This window comes from Coffea arabica, chromosome 2c (assembly GCF_036785885.1).
Source record: "Coffea arabica cultivar ET-39 chromosome 2c, Coffea Arabica ET-39 HiFi, whole genome shotgun sequence".
NCBI classification, from domain to species: Eukaryota; Viridiplantae; Streptophyta; class Magnoliopsida; order Gentianales; family Rubiaceae; genus Coffea; species Coffea arabica.
The window spans coordinates 10,029,166-10,053,180 of NC_092312.1; the positions used below are offsets into that span (position 1 = coordinate 10,029,166).

Consider the following 24,015-nt stretch of genomic DNA (forward strand, 5'->3'; position numbering starts at 1 on the left):
ATACTCGTAAAAAAAAAAAAAAAAAAATCCTAAGAATATGAGAGTTCTTGTGATTTTTTTTTTGAAAAAAAAATATCAATAAAGTCTCTAAATGTATAGAAGCAATAATTTGAGTATATTTTTAAATTAGATTTGTTTGGCCACTTATTAATACAGCTAAAATTTATTTAATCTATCATATATGTACACATACTAACATTTATTATTCTCTCTTGCATCGCATTATATATTTTTTCTATTTAATTTTACCTATCCTTCATTATATTTATTTATTTTGTTTTAAATAATTTTACATTTTAAAAATTATGATACTATATTTTAACGAGTATCCGACAGGCACACGTTAAATAGACCTTTTTAAATTTTAAAATCATGTACATATCTGAGTTGATGCTAAAGCATGATTGGCAGGCAGTGCAAACGTAGGGGAAGAAAAATTAGTGCTCATTTCCTGGTACGATGCAACCGCCAACCACTCATTTCCTGATCCAATTAATTCTAAAGCAAAACCACCGTACCCACCTTATAAAAGTTTGTTAAACTGCTAGTTAAAAACTGCCAAGCCATCAAACTAGCTGGAGATATTCTGAGTAACTACATAGTCATAAATCCATATTCAACAATTCATATGATCATGCTTCGTTTTGAAATCATATGCAAAGATTTTTCAATGTTTTTATGTTGCTTACTCTGCTTGCTGATCGGCTTCAGCAAGAGAGCAAATAGCGTGAATTTTCTTGCACCCTCCTGCGAAAATGTCACCTATAGTCCAAACACTACCAACAGCCCCTTCAGAACCAACCTGAATTTCCTCCTATCCACACTATCTTCCAATGCTTCAAGGACTAACGGCTTCTACAATTCTACCGCTCTTGGCCGTGGCAACGATCCCTCTAATACAATCTATGGCCTCTTTCTGTGTCGAGGCGACCTTAGCGTTGATGTCTGCCAACAATGCGTGGCCTCTGCTTCCAAGAGAATTATTCAGGAGTGCCCCAATCAGAAGGGTGCCATCGTTTGGTACGACGAGTGCTTGTTGCGGTATTCAAATCAGTACATCTTTTCCAGAGGGGATGCCCTCGTACGACTCCGCCTGTCTAATGTACAGAATGTAACTGAATCTGATGCAGCGCGATTCACCTCGTTATTGGAGAATTTGATGGATAAGATTCAGAACCGGGCTGCAAATGATCTTTCAGGGAAAAAGTTTGCTGTTGAGGAAGCCAATTTTTCTGCTTTCCAGACACTGTACACCCTGGCTCAGTGCACACCTGATCTTTCCACTGTGGACTGTGATTCTTGCCTCAGTAATGCTATCTCAGTTCTTCCAACTTGCTGCCGTAACCGTGTGGGAGGTAGGGTTCTTTATCCCAGCTGCAACATCAGGTATGAGCTTTACCGTTTCTACAACAATAGCGTAGCACCTGCGCCAGCGCCTCCACCAAGTCCTCCGCCACCTCCCCTGCCTCCTGTTCCGACAACTTCAAGCAGTAAAGGTAAGCTCTGGAGCTCCTGAGTCAGGAAGGTTCTTGGGTGGAACTTGTCAATACAGACTACGTCTCCAAGAACTTCCATAATGGATTTCAGTACATGTATATCCTGAGTGATCATTGACTTTCAAGTATGCAAATATTTCATAATCTAATTTGCTGACAACCCAATCGTACAATTTAATTAAATCACATTAAAAAGAATAAAATACTCTCAAGTACAAGCATCAAGACTTACTTTGTTCTTTTAACTTCTTATTTGAAACAAGGACCGGACTCCCTAGATGCATGTTCAGTTTTTTTGAGAATGGACGAGGTCAGTCTGATTTGTTGGCTAGGAAGTCCAAGTTTTCAAAGATCAATCTGGCCAAACCATGGTTTTCCTTATTTTATTTTGGGGATTAAATTCCCTCCAAGATATCTCTGGATTATGTTGGGAGTTGGGACAACTATATATACTCTTTTTCTGAAACAAGAATTTAGTGCGTGTTTTCAAAAGAGGGGAAGAGGGTGGGAGCGAGAGGGGGGAAGGGAACTGAGTATGTATATTTTACGAGAGTTTTAAATTTATATGTCGTCACTAGCATGCATCCCCACCCCCACCACCACCACAACCACCACCACCACACAGACAGACAGACAGACACACACACACACACACACACAATAATAGCCCAATTTGATCTGCGCGGAAATAGGCAAAATAATGATAGGTAATCTGCCACAAACTTAAGATGTATTAGATTCTTCCTTTTGCGATGCATCCTCTTTCAGAAGGCTTACAGGTTAATTCTTGATGTAAATTCTATGAACACTCCATTTTACATCTTTATTTATGTTGTTTGGACTGGGATCAAACGAGTTCATAGTTCACTAGTCATCCACAGATACAGATATTTATCAAACTGAAGATCTTCCGTTTCATAATACAGGCTCATCACGAACAATTATTGCCATTGTTGTTCCAGTGGCCGTTTCCATTTTGCTGCTCTTGGTAGGCTTCATTTTCTTAATAAGGAGATCAAGGAAGAGATATGATGCCATCGTGGAGGCAACGGGTAACTTACAGCAGTTAAAATGATTAGTAATCAAGAAGAAAGTATTTCAATCCTTCTGTGCTTCTGAATCTTTCTGACGTCTAACCATGGATTTCTCTGAAATTCAATTTATTCTGTAGATGCATCTCAATTCTCAACGCCTGAATCGCTGCAATATAGTCTGAGTTTAATTCAAGCCATCACAAACAACTTCTCTGCTGAGAACAAAATTGGTGAAGGTGGTTTTGGTCATGTCTATAAGGTACCTACAATGAGCTTAGACGGTTCCAAGAATGATATGTATCCACATTATATAATTTAGTTCTAATCAACTCCTCCTTGCTGTATTTATTGACTAGGGAACTCTTCAAAATGGACAAGAGATAGCAGTGAAGAGATTGTCCAGAAGCTCAATGCAAGGTTTAGAAGAGTTTAAGAATGAAATTTTACTGGTTGCCAATCTCCAACACAGAAATCTAGTTCGATTGCTTGGGTTTTGCTTCGAAGGAGAGGAGAAGTTACTTATCTATGAATTTGTTCCTAACAAAAGCCTTGACTGCTTCCTTTTTGGTAGGCCTTAGTTCAATAGCTACTTGTATTATTTTCATATTATTTTCTTGACTTCCAATCAAAGTCTAGAACTTCATACCTTAATATGGAAATATATGATCAATGTTGATCTTGTAGCATTGACCCAGAATAAATAAGCCAAGTTGAATAGGAGTGTCAATTTAACCACAGTCCAATACTCTTAATATAACATGACGTCTTGACCACTGCCTGCATACATATGGTGTAGGACATTTTGAGGCATTACACTTCTTTTTTATGCGTTTTGGAACACTTCCGTTTTTCTTTGGTATGGGTATTCCGTTTCTGGCTGTTTATGCATGCTAATTGCAACACTGACCTGAAACATTATTTTCAATTATCATGAAGATCCTGAAAAGCAACACATGCTGGATTGGTCCAGACGCTATAAGATCATAGCAGGAATAGCAAGAGGACTTCTTTATCTTCATGAAGATTCTCGGCTTAAGATTATACACCGCGATCTTAAAGCCAGTAATATATTACTGGACAGAGATATGAATCCAAAGATTGCGGATTTTGGCATGGCAAGGCTTTTTGGTGCTGATCAGTCTGCGGCTACCACAAAAACAATTGCCGGAACATAGTAAGTTCTGAAATTTTGCACAATTTTGATGAAAGTGTGGAACACATCCAATGTTCCTAATCCTTTTTAGAAGCACAAATCATCATCTGCTTGAAATAGCCAAAAAAAGGATTTTAACTGACAGGTCTTCTTTAACTGCTGCCTGGATATATGTTAGTTATCCGCGAAGTAATATTCTTTCTCGAAATTGATTATGAAAGGCCTGACAGCTCTTCAATTATGTTGCTGCAATTAAGCATACGAGGTTTTTGTAACACTAACACATTAGTACTGCTAATACTACTCCACTGTCCATATATTTGCAAGATTTGCGCTTTCTAATATATTTGTAACATGTCTGCCAATTGGCTTTGGTTGTAGTGGCTATATGTCTCCTGAATATGCAATGCATGGCCATTTCTCAACAAAGTCAGACGTGTTTAGTTTTGGTGTTCTGGTTCTGGAAATTGTAACTGGCAAGAAAAATAGCAGCTTCTACCAGTCAGATGGTGCACAAGATCTTCTAAGCCATGTGAGTGCATATTATCAAACCTGTTATGATTCTTTTTTTAACCCCTCGAAATTCCAAAGAGTCTATGATATCCATTTGCTATAAATGTTGCAGTGTTGGAAAAATTGGAGGGATGGGACGCCATTAGCATTGCTGGATCCAATTCTTGGAAACTCCTCTGCCAGAAACGAAGTGATTCAGAGCATCCATATTGGCTTACTATGTGTTCAAGAAGATGTTGATGAGAGGCCTAACATGGCCTCGGTGGTTCTTATGCTCAGCAGTCGTTCTGCCACCATGCCCACTCCAGATCAACCTGCATTTTTTGCTCGCAGTAAAACAGAGAGCTTTCCGAGAGAGTTTCAGTTTGATGCATCCACATCCAACTCAATGCCAGCTTCAGTCAATGAAACAACCGTTACGGAATTATATCCAAGATAGAGCAAGTCATTGGGCACTTCTCGTTTCAAGATTGTAAAAGTTGTGTACGAGTAAAAATTTCAAGACGGAACATGTGTTGTAATTTCTCCATGTACTTTAGTTGTTCAATTTTAGTAACAATATGCTGCTAAAAAGAATAAATCAAGTATTTCGGGGATCGAGGAACTCAGCAATCAGGGGGCTAATAACTAATTCCTGGTGTTGGCACTTAAGGGTGGAGACTGGCTATTCTGAATTTTCGAGATGGGGTTGAATCAGGGGAGCCACATCGAAGAAAAGGTGAAGACAAAGCTATTCTCGTCATCGGAATGCTACCTCCAATCACTTCCCGCTCAGAAGTCCAAGACTCCAAAGCCAACTGCCCATCCTTTCGCCTAGTTTCGGTCTTCTCTACCAAACTTCCCACCATCATTCCAAAAGCTTCACCCTTCTTCTGCTTTACCAAAATTCAATCCCGAATTAGAGACCACAGAGATTCAAACATGGAGCATAATCAATTCTCATTATGGGGATAGAGGTACGGCACGGCAAAATTGTATGCATTGAAATCCAATGAAAAGATCTTTTGACCAAAAATTGAGGAAGTCGATTGTTGCATGGCTTGACGGCCAAGAGCTCCTGGTTTGCCTAGAAGACTGACAAAAAAAATCCTTAAAAGTAACACTCACTAAGGATGTTGCCGTTGTCGGATTCATTTTTGCAAGACCATCCGTCTTAATTTGTTCATGGTCGGCTAATGTATGAGGTTTACACGAAAATAAAATATAAAATACATAAGATTATTCAAAATGTAATCAATTTTAAAACATACATAGCTACTTGAATATAAATGAATTATTCCATCGTGTACAACTTAATCATTCATAACGCTTGTCCTTTTGTTTTTGTTTTTTTTTTTTAAAGAAACTACCCTTTAAATATTAGTTTTTTTTTTCTTTTTCTTACAACTCAATTATCTCATTAAAAGCTGGGAAAGAGCCTTTAAATTTCACAACAAAATCTTAGTCTAGTATATTATGTGACATATAATTCTTGAATTTTTATGTAAATAATTAATGCAAATGGTTTCGGCTGCATTTATTGCTACGAATCAGAATAGACTTTCAAGGCCACAAGTCGCATATGCGAGTACTAACATATTATTATCTCTCGCCGCAACTTCATATCAATAATGAGAATTGAATACATGACTTTTTGAGGGAAAAAAATCCATTTATTCTAATTGGATCGACGTGCGGCGACATATAAAATACTGAATAGAATAAAAATATTTAGGTTCGAATCTATTAATCAAATGAAAAAGGTTTTGGTCACTTGTTGAGGATACTGCGATTCCAGATTTGGTGCAAAATCACATGGGATGTTAAGCTAATAATAATCAAATACAAAGATATAAGTCTGTGCACCAGTTATGTGCTTGTACAAATTTTAAATTTCTCCAAATTTAATATTTATAGCAGCTATTTTTACAACATGAATATGAGGCGTAATGTATATAGATACCACTACATATATGTTTACTTTAAACATTAGTTCAACTGATAAGACATACACAAAATTTGGTTTTTCCTTCCACGCTATGAATAACGTCCTTTTTCTCTCCAAAATGTATAATTACCTTTAGGTATACAAAGTCTTTCTTAATTGGAATTTTAATTAAACGTGTAAGGTTTTATCATTGTGTTCTAGACTTGCTATTATCTTTTAGCATTCGAATTTTGCATGTGTGGATTACTAATTAGAATAGGAAAGATATGGTGATTATGCTTTCTTTTTCTTTCTCTCTTTCTTTGTTTGGATAGGTAAGGTGCTAGTGTAGTTCAATTGTCTACTTAGTGAAAGACAATTCATTTGCTCCAAACTCAGGATGAGAAACGAGTTTCGCTATGAAGGGCAATTTTCAAGAGAAATTTCTAATTTTGTGATGATTTTAAAAAAAATTCTACAAAAGGGGTGATTGTGGCGAGGGATTCCGTTGGGGGGTCTTCGCATTTCACGAATGCGAGCTCTCCTGAGCTCGCATCTTCTCAATAGAGATCCACCCCTTTTTTGCTTAATTTTTTTCGGAGGCAGAGATTTATATTTTTGTATTAAAAGAAAATGTTTAAAGATTTCGCATTCGCGTTGGCATTCCCTATAAAAAATTTACTTAGGTCTGCTGAGCTCGCATTCGCGAAATGCGAGCTTAACTCAACTTAAGGGCGATTCGCGAGCTCAAAGACACTAAGTATAATTAAATATTTTGTTTTTTTTGGGAGCTAGAGAATTTTTTCAAGAAAATAGTAAGAGGTAAGTGCGAGGTCCTAAATATTTTTAAAAAAAATTTTTCAAATAGCTCGCATTTATAAGTTTGACCTCCAAAAATTGTATTTAATTTTTGTGTTAGATTTCGCATTTATAAGCATGACTTTCATAAAAATAAATTCAAACTTGGTAGAAAAAAAATTTAAAATGAAATTTACGAGCTCAAAAAAAAATGTACAATTAAATGTAAATGTTGTTTGTTTTGTAGAATTTACCTTTACTAAAATGCTCTCGGTAGTAAAATCTTATTTTAAAATCTCAACTAAAATCTTATATTTTGGAGAAATGTAGAGAAATTTTATTTAAAAATCTATAATTAGCAGAGGAATAAAATTTTTTTATTTTAAAACTTGCACGTGCCTAATCTTCATCAAATATGTGCTGTAAAGAAAAATCATATTCACAACAATCTGTTTAATATAATTTACTATACATGCATATTTCTTTTATATTAAAAAAAATTGATAATTTTACGGTTGGAAATACGTTATTTTATTATAATACATTTAAAGGGTGGAAAAAGAACACATGCATAGTTCTTTCTATTTCATAGATCAATGTAAAAATAGAATGAAATTATTAACATGTAAGGTGTTGACTATATTTTATGAATAAAATACTAACTTTTGATCCTAAATTTATGAAATAAATTTATTTATCAAATTCTAATTTTCCTTTGTTATTAATAAATCGTATTTATTTGTTGACACCGATGAATATTAGTTATAAGAATGTAATAATTAATAGTCATTAATATCTGTTACAATTTTTTTATTGTAATTTTAGAAATTCCATAACGCAATGCTATTTAAAAAAAGTATATAAGTTATTTTTATGAAGTGCATGTTATTTGTTTGGTAGTTGAAAAGGAAAAGAAAAAAAATAAAATCAAATATCTAGCTTGGTAAATCTTGCGTGTTTTACCTTTTACAATTGATGCGAATGTAGATATTTTTAGATGAAAATCACTGGTTACTCAACATTTCACATACTGAAGTTGCTTTTTATACTCTTAATTTAAGTATCGTTTTACGCGAAAGTCGACATTTGTAGATGAAAACTGCCGGTTACTAAGTACAAAAACATTTGGAGTAAAATAACCCTTTTTTATTTTGGTGTATATATAATAAAATTCCCTCTAAAAATAATCATGAGAAAAGTATGACACTTATTGACCATATTAATTTCTTAACTTATAAAATCAGATAAAAAAAAGAATTTTCATCAAATGTGCAAAATGTAGGCATAATTTTGTCCACTTTACTAGATATACTTTCCTATAGATGTAAAAATTATAATCACATAAAAATCATTTCCCAAATTCAATGAGAAAAGAAGTTTCAAAACTATATATATTTATTTCAAAAGGATAAGTGAAAAAATTGTTTTTATTTATTATGGTTAATAACATATATATGTATAAGGTTTTTATTTATTATGGTTAATAACATATATATGTATAAGGTTTTGGAAAAATTTTGACAGAATCTCCCCTTAAAAGTGGACTAAAACTCCCTGCCAGCAACCACAAGAAATACAATTTAAGCACAGCAATTATATGAAACACAACTAAAACCACAAGTACCACACATATTTCTCCCCCCACACTTAAATTACACATTGTCCTCAATGTGTAGGGAAGAAATGAAACAAAAGAAGAAAAGAAAAGAAAGAAGTTTCCGCCAAGTCAATGGTTGAGATCCTTTTCAGCCACTATTCACGAACCACTGCCAAAATACAAGTGCCTACCAAATAAAAAACAGAAAAAATAAAATGAAGTTAAACATCTTAAGTTCCACAAGTTAAGATAATTAGGCAAGCAAATCCACCAACTAAAGATAGCTTCTGCAGTGCACCATATCAGTTATCCCCCTCGGCATCATCGTCATCCTCTGCATCACGATTGGGTGGTGGATGAATGCCTAAATGATCTTCAATTCGGCTTAGATGATTCCTAACGTCAGCTAACTGGAATGAAAAGTTTTCGATATGGTCAAAGAGTCGCTGCCAATTAGTCTGTGGTGGAGGAGGTGGTGGTGCTGCAGTAGATGGTCCAACTTCATCCCGACCATGTCTCGCCTTCTGTCTCCGCTCCTCTACAGGGCCTGGATTGCCAATAGAAAGGCGGCGAAGAGTAGTGATAGTCATCTCAGCCCGTGGTGGAACAATCTCACGCCTCATTCCTTCCAACTGAACCTCAAAACGCAGGAAGATTAAAGTCAGTAGACGAGGAAATGATAGTTTGAAGGAAGTTGTCTTACGCCTCGCCGTAGACCTAATGTAGCTGATGATGATATTAGACAATGAAATTCGAGCATATGGAGATGTCCGGTTATGGAACATGTAATCCAAGAAATAGATATCGCTCTTGCTAAGACTGTTAAAGCAATAGTGTCTAAATGTATATAAAAAATAATTAAATGGCATGCTAAGACTGTTAAAGCAATGGAAATGCATCCAACACAACTTCAAAAAACGCGCATCAAATTTTGGGTCACGCTAACATATATTGTAATTTTAGCAAAATTTATTTTTCCATTTTAGTTTAATCTCCACTATTTTTCTAAAATCTTCTCTAGGAACACAACTCTAATGTACGATTTACCCATCTATATCTGGACACAGAAAACGCGACTGAAAACGCGCCTCGACCCGCGTTACATAAGTCGCGTTTTGTGCACAAATCTTGCGGGAATGAAAACGCGACTGTGGTGGAAAACGCGACTTCTAGTCACGTATTTGAAGTCGCGTTTTTTGGTATATGATCCAGGCTTTAAAACACGATTTAGGTGAGAAACGCGACATCATAGCGCGTTTTCTTCAGTGTCGTTGCAAGAATTCGAACAATGTAACGTATATCCTCAAATCCACCACAAAAATTACAAAAATAAGCACAACCCACGTCAAATTTAAACCCAAATTTCACAACAAATCTGAACTTGCCTTTGGATTCAAGTATTCAAGTATTAATTAAACTTAAAATGTGAGGCATTGCAAATGGAAAGAGCTCACCTTTATGCTGTTTGGCACTTGAAGTGGGACGGCAATGCTGGCAAATGTTGGGTACGGCAATGGGCGGCAGTGGGTGGGCAAAGTCGCAAATGGGTCGGCAATCTGTCGGCGCAGAAGCTCCGAAAACCGGCTGCAATCTGGATGGCTTGCTTCAGCGAGGCAGAAACTTCAGATTTGCGTGGCTTGCGGCGGAGCAGAACAACAGAGATGGTGGCGCCGTTCCTCCTATTTCTGCCGTCCGGCGTTAATAGCAGCGCAAAATAGGACACATGGTGGCCAGCTCTTTGGATGCTTCGATGTGCAGAACCCAACTCAGTTTTTTTCAATTGCGAGGCAGCTATGGCGGGAGTTTGCTGGCCGGCTCCGTTTTCTTTGTTTTGCTGTGAACTTCTCTAAGAATTGCGTTCTGCAATTGTTTTCACTGAGGGAAACTTTTTGACTGAGGGAAACTTTTGTGGTCACTGGCTCACTGAGCTCGCATTCGCGAAATGCGAGCTCATTGAGCTCGCATTTCGCGAATGCGAAAACCCTATTTCAAGAATAATACCCAAAAACCACCCTACTTGTAGAATACCTTTTTTTTTTTCGCCATAAAGTAAGAATTCTCCCCAATTTTCAATTAGAAATATTTTCTTCTTCGTAATAAATAGAATAAAATTTTCAAATATGTTAATAAACCAACTTTAATCAAGTAGTGATGAACTTTTACTTGTTTTAAGAAGGGCAAATCGTTCAAAAAGTCCCTCACATTTTACAAGATAACTTTTTTTGTCCCTCACTTTTAAAAGTGTAATTTTACGTTTCTTACAAATTCACATTAACCAAATTTGGTTTCTACCTAGGTTTTCGACTAATTTTTTACTGGAATCCACCACGTGACTTGCAATGTGATCATTTTTTAAGGGCAAAATTGTCAAATCAAATTTTTACATAATCTGATTCATAGTCCCTCACATTTCACAAAATGAATTTTTTTGTCCCTAAAATTTTACAAAATGAGTTGTTTCGTTTTTTATATTTGAAAAAATGAATTTTTCCATCCCTCATATTTTTCAAAATGAATTTTTTCATCCCTCATTGATCATGTATACGAATAGTTTTTTTTTCCTATAAACTCACGTATATGTTTATTTGATTTTACCTGAACGATATGAATAATATGTAATTTATCCCTATTGGATTTCATCTAAACATGCTAATCGTAGTTATACACATGCTATTCAATAAATATATATAGGAGTTTAAAACTAATAATTTTGTTTGAAACCCATGTATATATTTATATGATTTCACCATTTGAATCTATTCGATATTTGTGACAGTTCTCTTTTGGTAAGAATTTATTTATTGAGTTGTATAATAAGGTCATCTAATTAATGGGTCCTAACTCGAATTCTATAATTGTGCTAACAAATTTTAGTTTAAATCTGAAATTTCTACTCGACACTTTTAAGATAATCAGTTGAGTTACTTGCCTTGTAATTGTGTTAAAATTTGAAAGTGTCAATTACTTATTTCTTTTTGTTATACTTTTCTTTTGTTTACTTTTTCTATCTAAATTTAATTCGATATAAATACTCGATAATATTTAGGATTAAATGTCTTCTTTATTTCAAATTTCGAGTAAAAGAAAATGAATATAAGTGAAAAACTAACAATTTTTTTAAACCCGTATATATATCTATTTGATTTCACTTAAGCAATACGAATAGTATGTAATATATTTCTATTTGATTTTACATGCTATTCGTACTGTTCAGGTGAAATCAAATAAATATATACATGGATTTAAAAAAAATTATTCACACACATGATCAATAAAAGATGAAAAAATTCATTTTGAAAAATGTGAAGGATGAAAAAATTCATTTTGTGAAATGTAAGGGACGAAAAAATTTATTTTATGAAATGTGACGAATTATGAATCGAATTATATAAAATTTGATTTAACAAATTTGCCTTTAAAATATGATCACGTGTAAGGCACGTGGTGAATTCCGACAAAAAACTAGTCGGAAACCTAAGTAGGGACTAAATTTGACCAATGTGAATTTGTAAGGGATGTAAAATTACATTTTTAAAAGCGAGAAACGAAAAAAGTTATTTTACAAAATGTGAGGGACGTTTTGAATGATTTTCCCTTTTAAAAAGGCTTTAATTTTCTAAAGTAAAACTCAAAAATGGCTTTTTTTTTGTTGTACTTAATTGAGGAGTTAATCTGAAAATCTGAAATAAATTTCGACAGAGTCAAGACAAAAGGCAGATTTCCATTACAATAGGGATGAATTAGAAATTTGCGTTACAAACAAGTTGTAAAGGTGGGATCCAATATTTATGTTGGGTAACCGGATTATAATGGAAAGAAACTAGACATCTCGTTTTGTGAGTTTTAAATGTGCTAAAGGTGGGATACATAATATTTTCGAACCGAAGAGCTTTCTTTTGAATAATTCAGGAACAGATGTAGGCTCACGAATAATTACCACCATTGTTGTTCCAGTGGCCGTTTCCTTTTTTCTGTTTCTGGTAGCCTTCTCTATCTTTAATAAGAAGAACAAGGAAGAGAAATGAGGCAACTGGTAAATTACAGCAGTTAAAAATTGTATTATTAGATAGGGAAGAAAATATTTTAATCCTTTTTGTGCTTCGGAATCTTTCAAATGCCTGCCCATGTAACCTATGAAAATTAACAAATTTATTCTGTTGATGGATCTCAAGTCTTAACGCCTGAATCGCTGCAAGATAATCTGAGTTCAGTTCAAGCCGCCACAAGTAACTTCTCTGCTGACAACAAAATTGGTCAAGGTGGCCTTGGTCATTTATATAAGGTACCTATAAATTATAGGTGTCAAAATTGGTGATTTGAGCGGGTTTGGGTTGGTTAAAATAGGTAATGAGTATAAGTGAATCAATTTATTTATATCTATTTAATTAGATACGTATAAATAGATAAGTTAAAAAATAAATTGGATAACCCAATTACCCATTTATAACCCATTTATTATAATTTTTTGTAAACTCATTTAAATTCTTTTTTGCAAACTAAGTTATCAATTTATACCACTCTTTGCATCCATCATTAGTTTTAAATATTTACTTATAATGCTTAATAAGCCTAATTACCAATTTTTTTTTCATCCGTACTCTATGTCACAAAATTACATACTATTAATAATTGAACAATAAAAATATAAAAATTTGAACTAAGTACTATAAAAGTTAACATAAAAACTTAATTCAAAAATTTTGAACCCCTAGTATTTTTTTCGTATGTAAATTTAAAATTTCATTTTGGAAAGGTAGGAAAAGAAGTTAAAACTTTTCATAAATTGGTAATGTTAAAAAATGAGCAACTTAACAAATTAAGACTAAATAAAATGATAAGATAAAACCAACAAATAATAATGAAAATGAAACAAAAGTAGTTAACATCATGACAAAATGAAGAATATGAGAAAAAAAAATGAATGGGAGAAGAGAGAAGACTTGGGGAAGGACAATTTTAAATAAGTTAATTGGGTTTGATGGGTTACCCAATAATACCCATTTATTAAATAGGTATTATTGGATAACCCATTTATACCTATATACAAAAATTTAACATATCCATATTCATCTATTCATGAGCGAATATGGGTAAATTTAGTTAGATACTCATGACTAGGGATCTCTTCCAAATTTAGTTAGATACCCATGACCAGGGATCTCGTGAGATTTAGCACTTTTTTTTATAAAACTCTTACATGATTTCAAAATCTATGCATTGCCCCTTCACAATTTATACTGAACTGTCAAAATGATGAAAACTATTCAAATGTCGAGATTATCCTCGTTTAGAAACTAAAATAACTGAAGTGGCAAAAATTTATAAATGTAGTATGGATTACATTTTAACACCCTCTAGTTTAACGCTTTTCAACATAAGACTCTTATGATTTTTAAAATCTATACATAGTCTCTTATAGTCAACAAATAAGTTCCATCTTGAAAGCAACTACTATCAATTTTTGATACTTAAAATCCAAATTGTGAGGGAATTAATTACAACTTTTGAAATCATAAAAGGGTTACATTATAAAGTGCTAAACCACACGAGGGTCTTGTATAATTTATCCTAAAAAATAACAGGTTTTTTCCATAGCTAATACGATATTAATAGAAGCTTATAGTACTGCACACATTCGTAACATTGGCAATTTTTTATATTTGTCAACCCAATTGGCTTTGATTGTAGTGGCTATATGTCTCCCGAATATGCCGCCATGCATGGCCATTTCTCAGCGAAGTCGGATGTGCTTAGCTTTGGTGCTCTAGTTTTGGAAATTGTAACTGGCAAGAAAAACAGCAGCTTCCACCAATCAGATGGGGCATATGGTCTCCCAAGCTACGTGAGTGCAAATTAACAACCTGATATGATTTTGTTTGCCCTCTAAATTCGAAAGTTGTCCTGCGTAAAATATATCAAGTGTCTATGACATCCATTGCTATAATTGTTATAGGCTAGGAAATATGGAGGGATGGGACACCATTAGCATTGCTGGATCCAACTACAGGAGACTCCTCTGCCAGAGATGAAGTCATTCAGAGTATCCATATTGGCTTACTATGTGTTCAAGAAGATGTTGATCAGAGGCCAACCATGGCCTCTGTGGTTCCTATGCTTAGTAGTCGTTATGCCACGCTGCCAACACCTGATCAGCCTGCATTCTTTTGTTAGCAGTAAAACAGAGAGCTTTGCAAAAGAGTTTCATTTTGATGTATCCGCATGCATTTCAGTGCCAGCATGAGTCAATGAAATAAGTTACAGTTACGAAATTATATCCAAGATAGAGGAAGAAATTGGGCATTTCTTGTTTCAAGATTGTAAGCATTATCTACAAGTAAAAAAATTTCAAGATGGAACATAATTTGTACCTTCCCCATGTATTTAGGTGTTAAATTTTTGCAGGTATAAAAGAATCGATCTATTATTTAGGGGAAGGAGGGACTCCGTTAAAAACAGGGCTAATTACTGATGTTGGCAATTAAGTGCGGAGATTCGCTATTTTGAAGTTCAGGGATGCGATTGAACCAGGGGAGCTACTTTGAGGAGAAGGTGAAATTTTATTGTTGTTTCTAACAGTTTTATAGATTGGGCTAGCCTAAATTTTATGATAAGAGTGCACTTGTGAATTTTCCATAATTATATAAGAGGAAAAGGAAATGCACTTATATAGTTATAATGATGATTAAACCGTTGGTGCACAAAATGTGCAATTATTTCGTATAAATTTATAAATTTAAACATGGACAGGGTTTAAAGATTACGCTGTAATATTTTCGCTTGATAATATTAAATGGGCAGGCATTATTCGGGCTGAGCCTAGCTTGATCCAAGGCCGGTTCTCTCTCAATTTTTTAGATCCTGTGGTTTGACCAGAGCAATTAGATATTTCATGGAAGGGACAACAGTCACGGCAGCCAAGATTACTTGTAATAATCTACCCTTAAGTCAAGGATCAAACAACACACGCATCCAGTTAAATTAAACATTTAGTAGAAATCGAAAGAACGATCCAAATGGACAATCTAAGGGACTACAATACTTGTAATAATCTACAATTAAATCCGATTAGCATACCAGTCTCATCATCAACTTCCACGATAATTAATCTGCAGCTTTTTTTGGTTGACTAAGTACTTCATTCCTTTGCCACAATCTAGAAGTAAAAATAAGAACTCAATAAATAATTGCGCTTAGTTGGGTGGCTTGAAATGGTCTTTGATACTTACAATACTTATCAACAGAGTCAATAATCTGGTAATCATATGCAACTAGTCTAATAGCAATGGTTTGTTTCGCATAAGTTGAGAAAAAAAAAGGGCTTAGCCAAGAACTTGAACATGATGAACAAGCACAATTTCTTGATCAATAAAGTAGTACAATCATGTCTTTTGTTGTGGTGCTGCGGCAGCTTGCGCACACATGCGGCTGCGGCGGATGGCCCTAGCAGTCTAATTCGCGGCTGCCAAGGTACCAATCTCTCGGACGTCAACCCCTATCGACAAAACCTCAACCAGTTCCTAGTTTCAGCCGCTGCTGCTTCTCGCACCCAGGTCTTCAATACCTCCGCCACCGGCAGCGACCCATCTGATACAGTCTACGGCTTATTCATGTGCCGGGGTGATGTCAGCAGCGATGTCTGCGCCAACTGTGTCTCGACGGCTTCCACGGATTTCCTTAATTATTGCAGTCAGATGGTTGGGTATGGTTGGTACGATAACTGCCTCTTACGTTACTCGAACCAATCATTCTTCTCTGTTTTCTCCCAAGCGGATGCTGCCGTGGCTTCCTATGCGAGGAACACGATGAATGTTAGTTCTGACGAGGCCGACAAGTTCAACCAGGTTTTGGGAAGTAGCATGAATGAGGTTGCGGATGGAGCTGCCAATGATACTCGACCCCTGCAGAAATTTGCTGTCCTACTCGGGGGAGCAGAGTTTTCGAGCTCCAACAGTGTGTACCCGCTAGCCCAGTGCATACCTGAACTTTCCGGGACAGACTGCAGGAGATGCCTGAGTGATGCTATTTCGCTGCTGCCCAGATGCTGCGCCAATAGCCGAGGATGTAGAGTCGCCTTTCCTAGCTGCATGATTTGGTATGAGCTCTTCCAGTTTTACAACATTGCATCCCCATCAAGTGGTAAAGGTAAATTCAAGCCCCTCAGCCTAGCTACACCCCTTTTTGAGAAAAAAAAAAAAAATAGTAGTGACGCACTTAATTAGGTAATCCATCATAATCAACTATGGCAAATTAGGTTAGTAAATTGTTAGATAAAGTTGTTGAGTAAATGCTGATGCCCGGTACACTCCAACTATTTTTTTTTTAAACCTTAATTAGAAGTCAAGATTTTTAACCTTTGTGGGTCCAACTATTTTTTGGGTCAAAATAATTAAAATGCTAGAGTACATACTTCGTCGAATTGGTGAGGAGGACATTTCTGTCTAGTTTAATCCTATGTTCTTCTCTTGATTCAGGCAAAAAAGGAATATCAAAGCAAGCAGCTATTGGAATTGCTCTTTCAACCATTTTCTGTGTGTTGCTGTTTGTGGTGCTCGCTGTTTTCCTCCTCAAGAGAAGATCAAGAAAGCGACGTGATGCCGAAATACAAGAGGCATATGGTATAACTACAAGGATTGCAATGCACCATAACAAGACATAACTATCTTTGATTTATTTGCTTTTTTTAAAGAAATTTTTTGCCCTTAAACATTGGATTAAATGAGTAAACTTCAGTCATTTTTATGTTTTCTGTATAGATGGAGATGAAACCTTACAAATTGATCCCGAATCACTGCAGTACAGTTTAAGTGCAATTCGAATTGCCACAAACGATTTTTCAGTTGATAACAAAATCGGCCAAGGTGGATTTGGTCCTGTGTACAAGGTACCTGTATATCACTATGTGCAAGAGGAGCTTTGAAGAAAAACATACACAATTCACGTATAAACATTCCCTCAAACGGACGTATAAGTGATAATAACGTTTCCAATCAACTCCTAAATTTCTGCTGTTCATATACTCTCACAGGGTAAACTACCAGATGGACAAGACATAGCCGTGAAGAGACTATCTAGAAGATCAGGGCAAGGTGCACAAGAATTTAAAAACGAAATTGCAGTAGTTGCCAAGCTTCAGCATAGAAATCTGGTTCGACTTCTGGGATTTTGCTTGGAAGCAGGGGAAAAGTTACTAATCTACGAATTTGTTCCAAATAAAAGCCTTGACTACTTCCTATTTGGTAGGTTCTTCCTCAAATGCTTTTCCTCTTTTCTGTTGTTCTTTTTTCGTCTAATTTCCCGATTATGATTAAGCATTGAGAAATGCACTCTAGATCTGTTTGCATAATGACATTTTGCAAAATATTCCACAATATATTCTTTACACACATTTGCCTTTTGGATTAATCTCAGCTGGAATTTAAACTTCAAATTCTGCATATGTAGCATGTATCTAAATCCATTAGTGTAAACACTATTAGCGTAAAAAAGTTTAAATCTCAACGAAGGTCAATAAGCATTTTATCCTACATCTTTTTCCTGTGTATAGCATGACTTCGTGGTTCCTAAAACTGAGACGGAATATTTTCTTTGATGTCATTCTAAAGATCCAGAAAAGCAACAATTGTTGGACTGGTCAAAACGTTACAAGATCATTACAGGAATAGCAAGAGGACTTCTTTATCTTCAAGAAGATTCACGTCTTAGAATTGTTCACCGTGACCTTAAAGCTGGCAATATATTACTAGATGAAAGGATGAATCCAAAGATAGCAGATTTTGGGATGGCAAAAATTTGTGGAGTCGATGAATTTGAAGGAAACACAAATAGAATCGCCGGGACAATGTAAGTTCTGCATGCATCCAAACGATCAATCTCTCCTAATGGTGATTTGTGTTGTAAACCTATATACTGTCCCGACTGATAGCACTAGAATATCATAGGTTAGGTTACAAATTCCACTTATGGTGAAGATAGCCCTCCGGATTTTAATTTGATTACCCGCGAGGGTTTTTTTTTTTTTTTTTGAAATACACAAAAACAACATGATACGCACTACATATGCTTCTCCTCGAACACATTACATTGTCTTCTCATCCTAATAATCATGCTAACTAGTAACTATTGCGACTTGCAGTGGTTACATGGCTCCTGAATACACTACGACCGGGCAGTTCTCGGTCAAGTCAGATGTTTTTAGTTTTGGGGTCGTAATTTTGGAAATTATTGCTGGCAAGAAGAACAGCAGCTTCTACCTATCAGAGGATTCTCGAGACCTTTTGAGCTATGTGAGTGCACACAACAAATCTTAGCACCACTTCTACGATTCCTTCTGTTACGGTTTTTGTGCCTGCAAATCTTTGCATGATGTACTAGTCCAACTGGGTTCATACTTACAGGTGTCACTTGACTAATATTTGCCGTTTACTAATTGTGAACTCGATACTTTGGATTGATGTAAAACAGGCTTGGGAACAATGGAGACATGGCACGCCATTGGCCTTGTTGGATCCAACAATCGTAGACTCTTGTGTCGAAATTGAGGTCCTAAAATGCATCCAAATTGGATTGCTATGCGTTGAAGAAGATGCTGATAGAAGACCTATGATGTCTTCCGTGGTTTACATGCTCAGTGGCGACTCTGTTACCCTTCCTGATCCGCATCTTCCACTAATTTCCCGGCGTGAAAGAACAGAGAGCATTCCTGAAGAGCTAGAATCAGATCGATCTGATACCAAGTTACTGTTTGGCTCCATGACTGATTCATCATCATCTGCAGTTTAGGTTTTTGTGTTTTTTAGCACAAAAGTTTAGGACTGATGACATTTTTCATTTTTTTCATTGGTTGAGCGATGTATGTGCATTGAGGTCACGGCCCATTAACCACACAATTCTTTCTTCAGTAAAAGCTTTTAGCTTTTTTTTTTTTTTTTGATGAAAATTGTAAATTCTCTGATGTGGTCAAGTATTTTCAAATGTTTATTGCCTCCTATAAGCCTAAATACAAGCCAGATGTGAAATTAAATTTGAGCAGATACAATACAAGGTAACATGTATCGGGACCGGTTAATTAAATAGTTTTTATACTGTTACTGTACAAGAGATAATTTTCGAATTCATTCGACATCTTTGATTAAAGACAGAGATGCCTTATTTTTCACACTAAGCATTGAGTACATCACTTACTAGAACACCTTCCGAGGATGTTGGAAGGGGCAAGAGAAGGTACCTACCCAACAGGGCATATATATGGAAGGGGAGGGAGGGTACTGCAATTCTTCTCTGCTTCCCAGGCTAGACCTCCTGTTATTCTCCCATGCGTAGCTAAAGCTTAATTGATGGATTTACGTGGTCTTCTTCTTCTTCTTTTTTTTTTTTTTCTGTTTTTAATGAAGTTGGAATAATTCAGTGGGCTATCTCCATCTCTGCAACTTATATTTTTCTTGTCATTATTATGAGATATTTGCATGTTTTAGCTTGAGGAGCAGTGGTGGATTTATCATTTAAGGTGGGCATTGGGGGGCCCCCACAAAATTCTTCTGGCACGCCTTCAATTTTAGTAGATTTTTAGTTTTGCCCCCTCTAAATCATTTAGTTGGGAACATATTTTATGTCTAATTTTATATTTTGACCGAAATTGGAACCCTAAACAATCCAAAATGAAAAGCTTTTTCGTCTAATCTTTTAGCTTCCTTGGAAGTCATTTTAATTTATTACGCGATGGTTAATTGAGTTGGACTTTTTCTAGTCAATCATAAAATACAACGTTGATATGTATCTACAATTAAATAGTTATGCTGCTCAAGTAAAAATAAAGCAAAGGTAATAGGTTGACATTTTTTAGTAAATAAAAATTTTCGTTTCCTTTTGCTTAGAAAGTAGTGTAGGTCAAAAATATTTAGTATGTTTTTTAAAAGAAAATAATTATCTTATCAATAAATTTGAGCATGTCCTTTTATGCCACAGCATCCCTAATTTGTAATATAATTTCACTTGTTATGCAAATATTGCTATTGTGTCCTTTAGAGAAAATATGGAAGTATAATATTATTTTAGGTTTTTCTAATGGATCCCTCCGCATGGTACGCCTAAATCAAACTCAAATATCATGTGAATGAATACAGTAACAATTATTATGTGAATGCAAATATTAATAATTATTGTCCCTTATTGCATTTATACACTTTTTTGAATAATTTTTTCCCAAAAAAATAAACACTTACACTCAATTTTAGAATTGATCTTCTATACACTGACAGTGTATATATTTTCACCATTAGATGCATGACAAATAATTCGAATTTGAATTTAAAACACAAATTTTACATATGTATCGTATATCTAATCGTGATGGTGTATAAAGCATCAGTATGTATAAGATTTACTCTTTTAACAAATGCTAGTGACTTTTGTTAAAAGAAACCTTACTTGTTTTTTGCCACCACCTGAAATTAATCCTGGCTTCGCCACTGTTGAGGAGTTTCTAAATCCAAGCCTTATGGACCCAGCACTCAAGCTGCCACAAGAAATAGCAAAACCTGAAATGTTTGCCAAACGGCTTTTTAATCATGTCCCACTTGTCGGAAGGGACTTTAGAGTGGCCCAAAGTGGTCCAACCTGCTTTCATGCCGGTTTAAGCAAAACCATGAACCTGATCTCTCACTCGTCTGAATAGAGTTTAGATCCAAAGGGAGATTACTACCAACGGTCATGCATCCAAGCTTTGTATTAATCAATTCACAAAACCTGCCCAAAAAGCATAGAAATTCCTTGACTATTGCTAGCTCTCATGGGATCATCCCAATACTAGATATGCCATGCCAAAAATAAACTAGTGGAAACCTTTTTTTTGTGCTAGTTGTAGGGGTATATTAGTAAAAAAAACTTTAAAATTAATCAGTAGGAACAAATTACCCATTGATGTTATATTATCATGTGGGAATGGGGTTATATAATTATGAGAGTATAAATTTGTATTATGTAAAGGATAAATTAATTTAAAATTTTATCATCCTATCCATTAGTCATTCTAGGATGACTAATATCACCTCCCCATGGGATTATTTTATCCCATGAATAAATGATTAATCCAATTCTATATCATTCCATTAACCAAACGGACCCTTAGCTCTTATGTGGTCATTGCAATACTTGATGTGCCAAAAATAAAGGGTTATTATCACTTTACCTCTCTTAAACTATATTACTACTATCAGTTTACCCCCTAATGTTATTTTTTAGTCACTCTACCCCTATGAATAATTGAACTCAACATGTTAAAAAATTTTGGATAAAAATACCATTTTATTTTATAGTATTATTACATTGTTATTATCACTTTATTCGTTTAGATTATAGTGATACAATCACTTTAATTCCTAACATTATTTTCTAGACATTTAACTCATCATTAATCTAATTAGTATGGTCAAAAAATTTTAAATATATTTAACCTTTTTTATATATTTAACCATAATTGGATAATAAGACTATAGGGGTCACACTGCTGTCACAATAATCCTGATATAATAAAGTCAATAATCTACTAATAATAAAAAAATCATATCCAACTATTCTGTAGCAATTGTTTGTTTCGCTCAAGTAAATGATGTTAGCACCAACGCCACCCTAGAGCTTGAACATGTGCCTATTTTGCTGTTTTGCACAAAGATAATGCCTCTTTTTCTTTATATACAACATTATCATCTAGATGAAAAATAACATCAAAGCATCATATAATGTACTTGAGATAAAAAAAAAGTTAAAAAGATAAAAAAGTAATTAAAAAATATGTTTGTCATTTAAATAAATTCTTTTTTTCAAATAATAACTTCTCGAACACACACTAATTTACACGATGAATCATTAGCCTTTTTGACTCCTGGAGAGATATGATATTTTGACATGGAAAAAATATAAAATATAATTTCGATTAAATGAATTAAATGATAAAGACAAAAATAAAGATGGCCTACAATCTTAAGGTCGTACTATTCATTTTGGAATTTCATGTTGCTGGTCAGCTTAATAACGCAGTACTATGTTCTGGTAGTTAAAAAGTCCCTTTTGTTATGAAATAATGATAAGATGTAGATGTCCATTAATATTTTCAAAAAGAATTACAAGATGTGGATGTTAAGATGTGGATGTCCATTGATATTCTCAAGAAGGATTACAAGATGTGGATGTCCGTTTATATTTTCGAGATGATAGACACATGTATTCTCCCTAGATTCATTGGTACATTGGATGAACTCATTTATGGATGTACTTGATATACTAAATTCATGTATTTGTATTTAATAGAGTTCATGTACCTTTGATCTTGGATCACCTGTATATAGGGGTGTATCCTACTTCATTTGTAACCTTGAAAACCTTAAAATCTGGAAGTACTTTGATCAGTAAATATAATAATTCTATCTCTCTCTTCTTCTTACTCTACTATTTCAATCTCTACTTTTGGTAGTTTCTTTTATTAGTTTTACAACACGTATCAGCACGAGTCTCTACTTTGAGTGAAGGAAAGGCGCGAAGCAAAAGTGAAGCACGAGACGTGTCAAGATTTTGCCCGAACAACTTTTGGCTACTTATCAAGGTAATATTCTTTCCTACGAATCTATTGCATAGTCTTATGGTTAATCTCACAAAACAAGAGTTCATACCTCTTGATATTTCTGGAAAAAATTATTTATTGTGGGTTTTAGATGTTGAAATTCATCTTGAGGCAATGGGTCTTGGTAATACTATTGTTAATGAGAATGATGCCTCAAATGAAGACCGTGCTAAGGCCATGATTTTCCTTCGTTGTCATTTAGATGAATGATTAAAAGTAGAGTATTTTACTGTCAAAAATCCTCTCGTCCTTTGGCAAGATTTGAAAGAAAGATTCGATCACCTGAAGTTGATTGTTCTTCCAAAAGTCCGATATGATTGGCTTCATTTACGGCGACAAGATTTTAAATCTGTCAACGAATATAATTCAGCCATGTTCAAAATTACTTCTCAATTATCATTGTGTGGTGAAAAAGTCACTGATGAAAATATGTTAGAGAAAATATTCTCTACTTTTCATGTCTCTAATATGCTCCTGCAGTAGCAATATAGAGAGAAAGGATTTAAGAAGTATTTTGAACTTATTGCATTTCTTCTGTTGGTTGAACAAAATAATGAATTATTGCTGAAAAATCATGAGTCCCGACCAACTGGTGCAAGTCCATTCCCTGAAACGAATGGAACTCAATTCCAAAATTCTGGTTGAGATCGTGGACGTGGCCGTAGAGGTGGCCATGGACGTGATCGTAGTAGATTTGTGCCTCGTGAAAATTATAACCGTGGCAAGCAACAAAATATTTCCCAAAAAAGGAAAAATAACTACGATCCGAAAAATGGAGAAAAGAAAGTTTATGAAGAAAAATGCTACCGGTATGGTATGGAAGGTCACTGGTCCCGTACCTGTCGAACGGCTGAGCATCTTGTTGACCTCTATCAAGAATCATTGAAAAAGAAAGACAAAGGTGTTG

The 24,015-nt window shown here is 34.9% G+C and overlaps 2 protein-coding genes across 2 annotated transcripts; both read left to right on the forward strand.

The window, feature by feature from the left end:
• The first annotated feature begins 430 nt into the window (after positions 1-430).
• Positions 431-4,808, forward strand: LOC113725859 (cysteine-rich receptor-like protein kinase 25). The gene is made up of 7 exons (XM_027249261.2): positions 431-1,496; positions 2,423-2,548; positions 2,668-2,789; positions 2,887-3,097; positions 3,467-3,704; positions 4,065-4,215; positions 4,309-4,808. The coding sequence occupies exons 1-7, from the start codon at positions 629-631 to the stop codon at positions 4,633-4,635; spliced, it is 2,043 nt and encodes a 680-aa protein (XP_027105062.1). The 5' UTR covers positions 431-628; the 3' UTR covers positions 4,636-4,808.
• Positions 4,809-15,724: 10,916 nt separating this feature from the next.
• On the forward strand, positions 15,725-19,424 carry LOC113723864 (cysteine-rich receptor-like protein kinase 15). Its single transcript, XM_027246830.2, has 7 exons — positions 15,725-16,639; positions 16,969-17,112; positions 17,251-17,378; positions 17,523-17,733; positions 18,100-18,337; positions 18,630-18,780; positions 18,959-19,424. Exons 1-7 carry the CDS (start codon positions 15,835-15,837, stop codon positions 19,274-19,276), a joined length of 1,995 nt encoding a protein of 664 aa, XP_027102631.2. The 5' UTR covers positions 15,725-15,834; the 3' UTR covers positions 19,277-19,424.
• Positions 19,425-24,015: the final 4,591 nt, after the last annotated feature.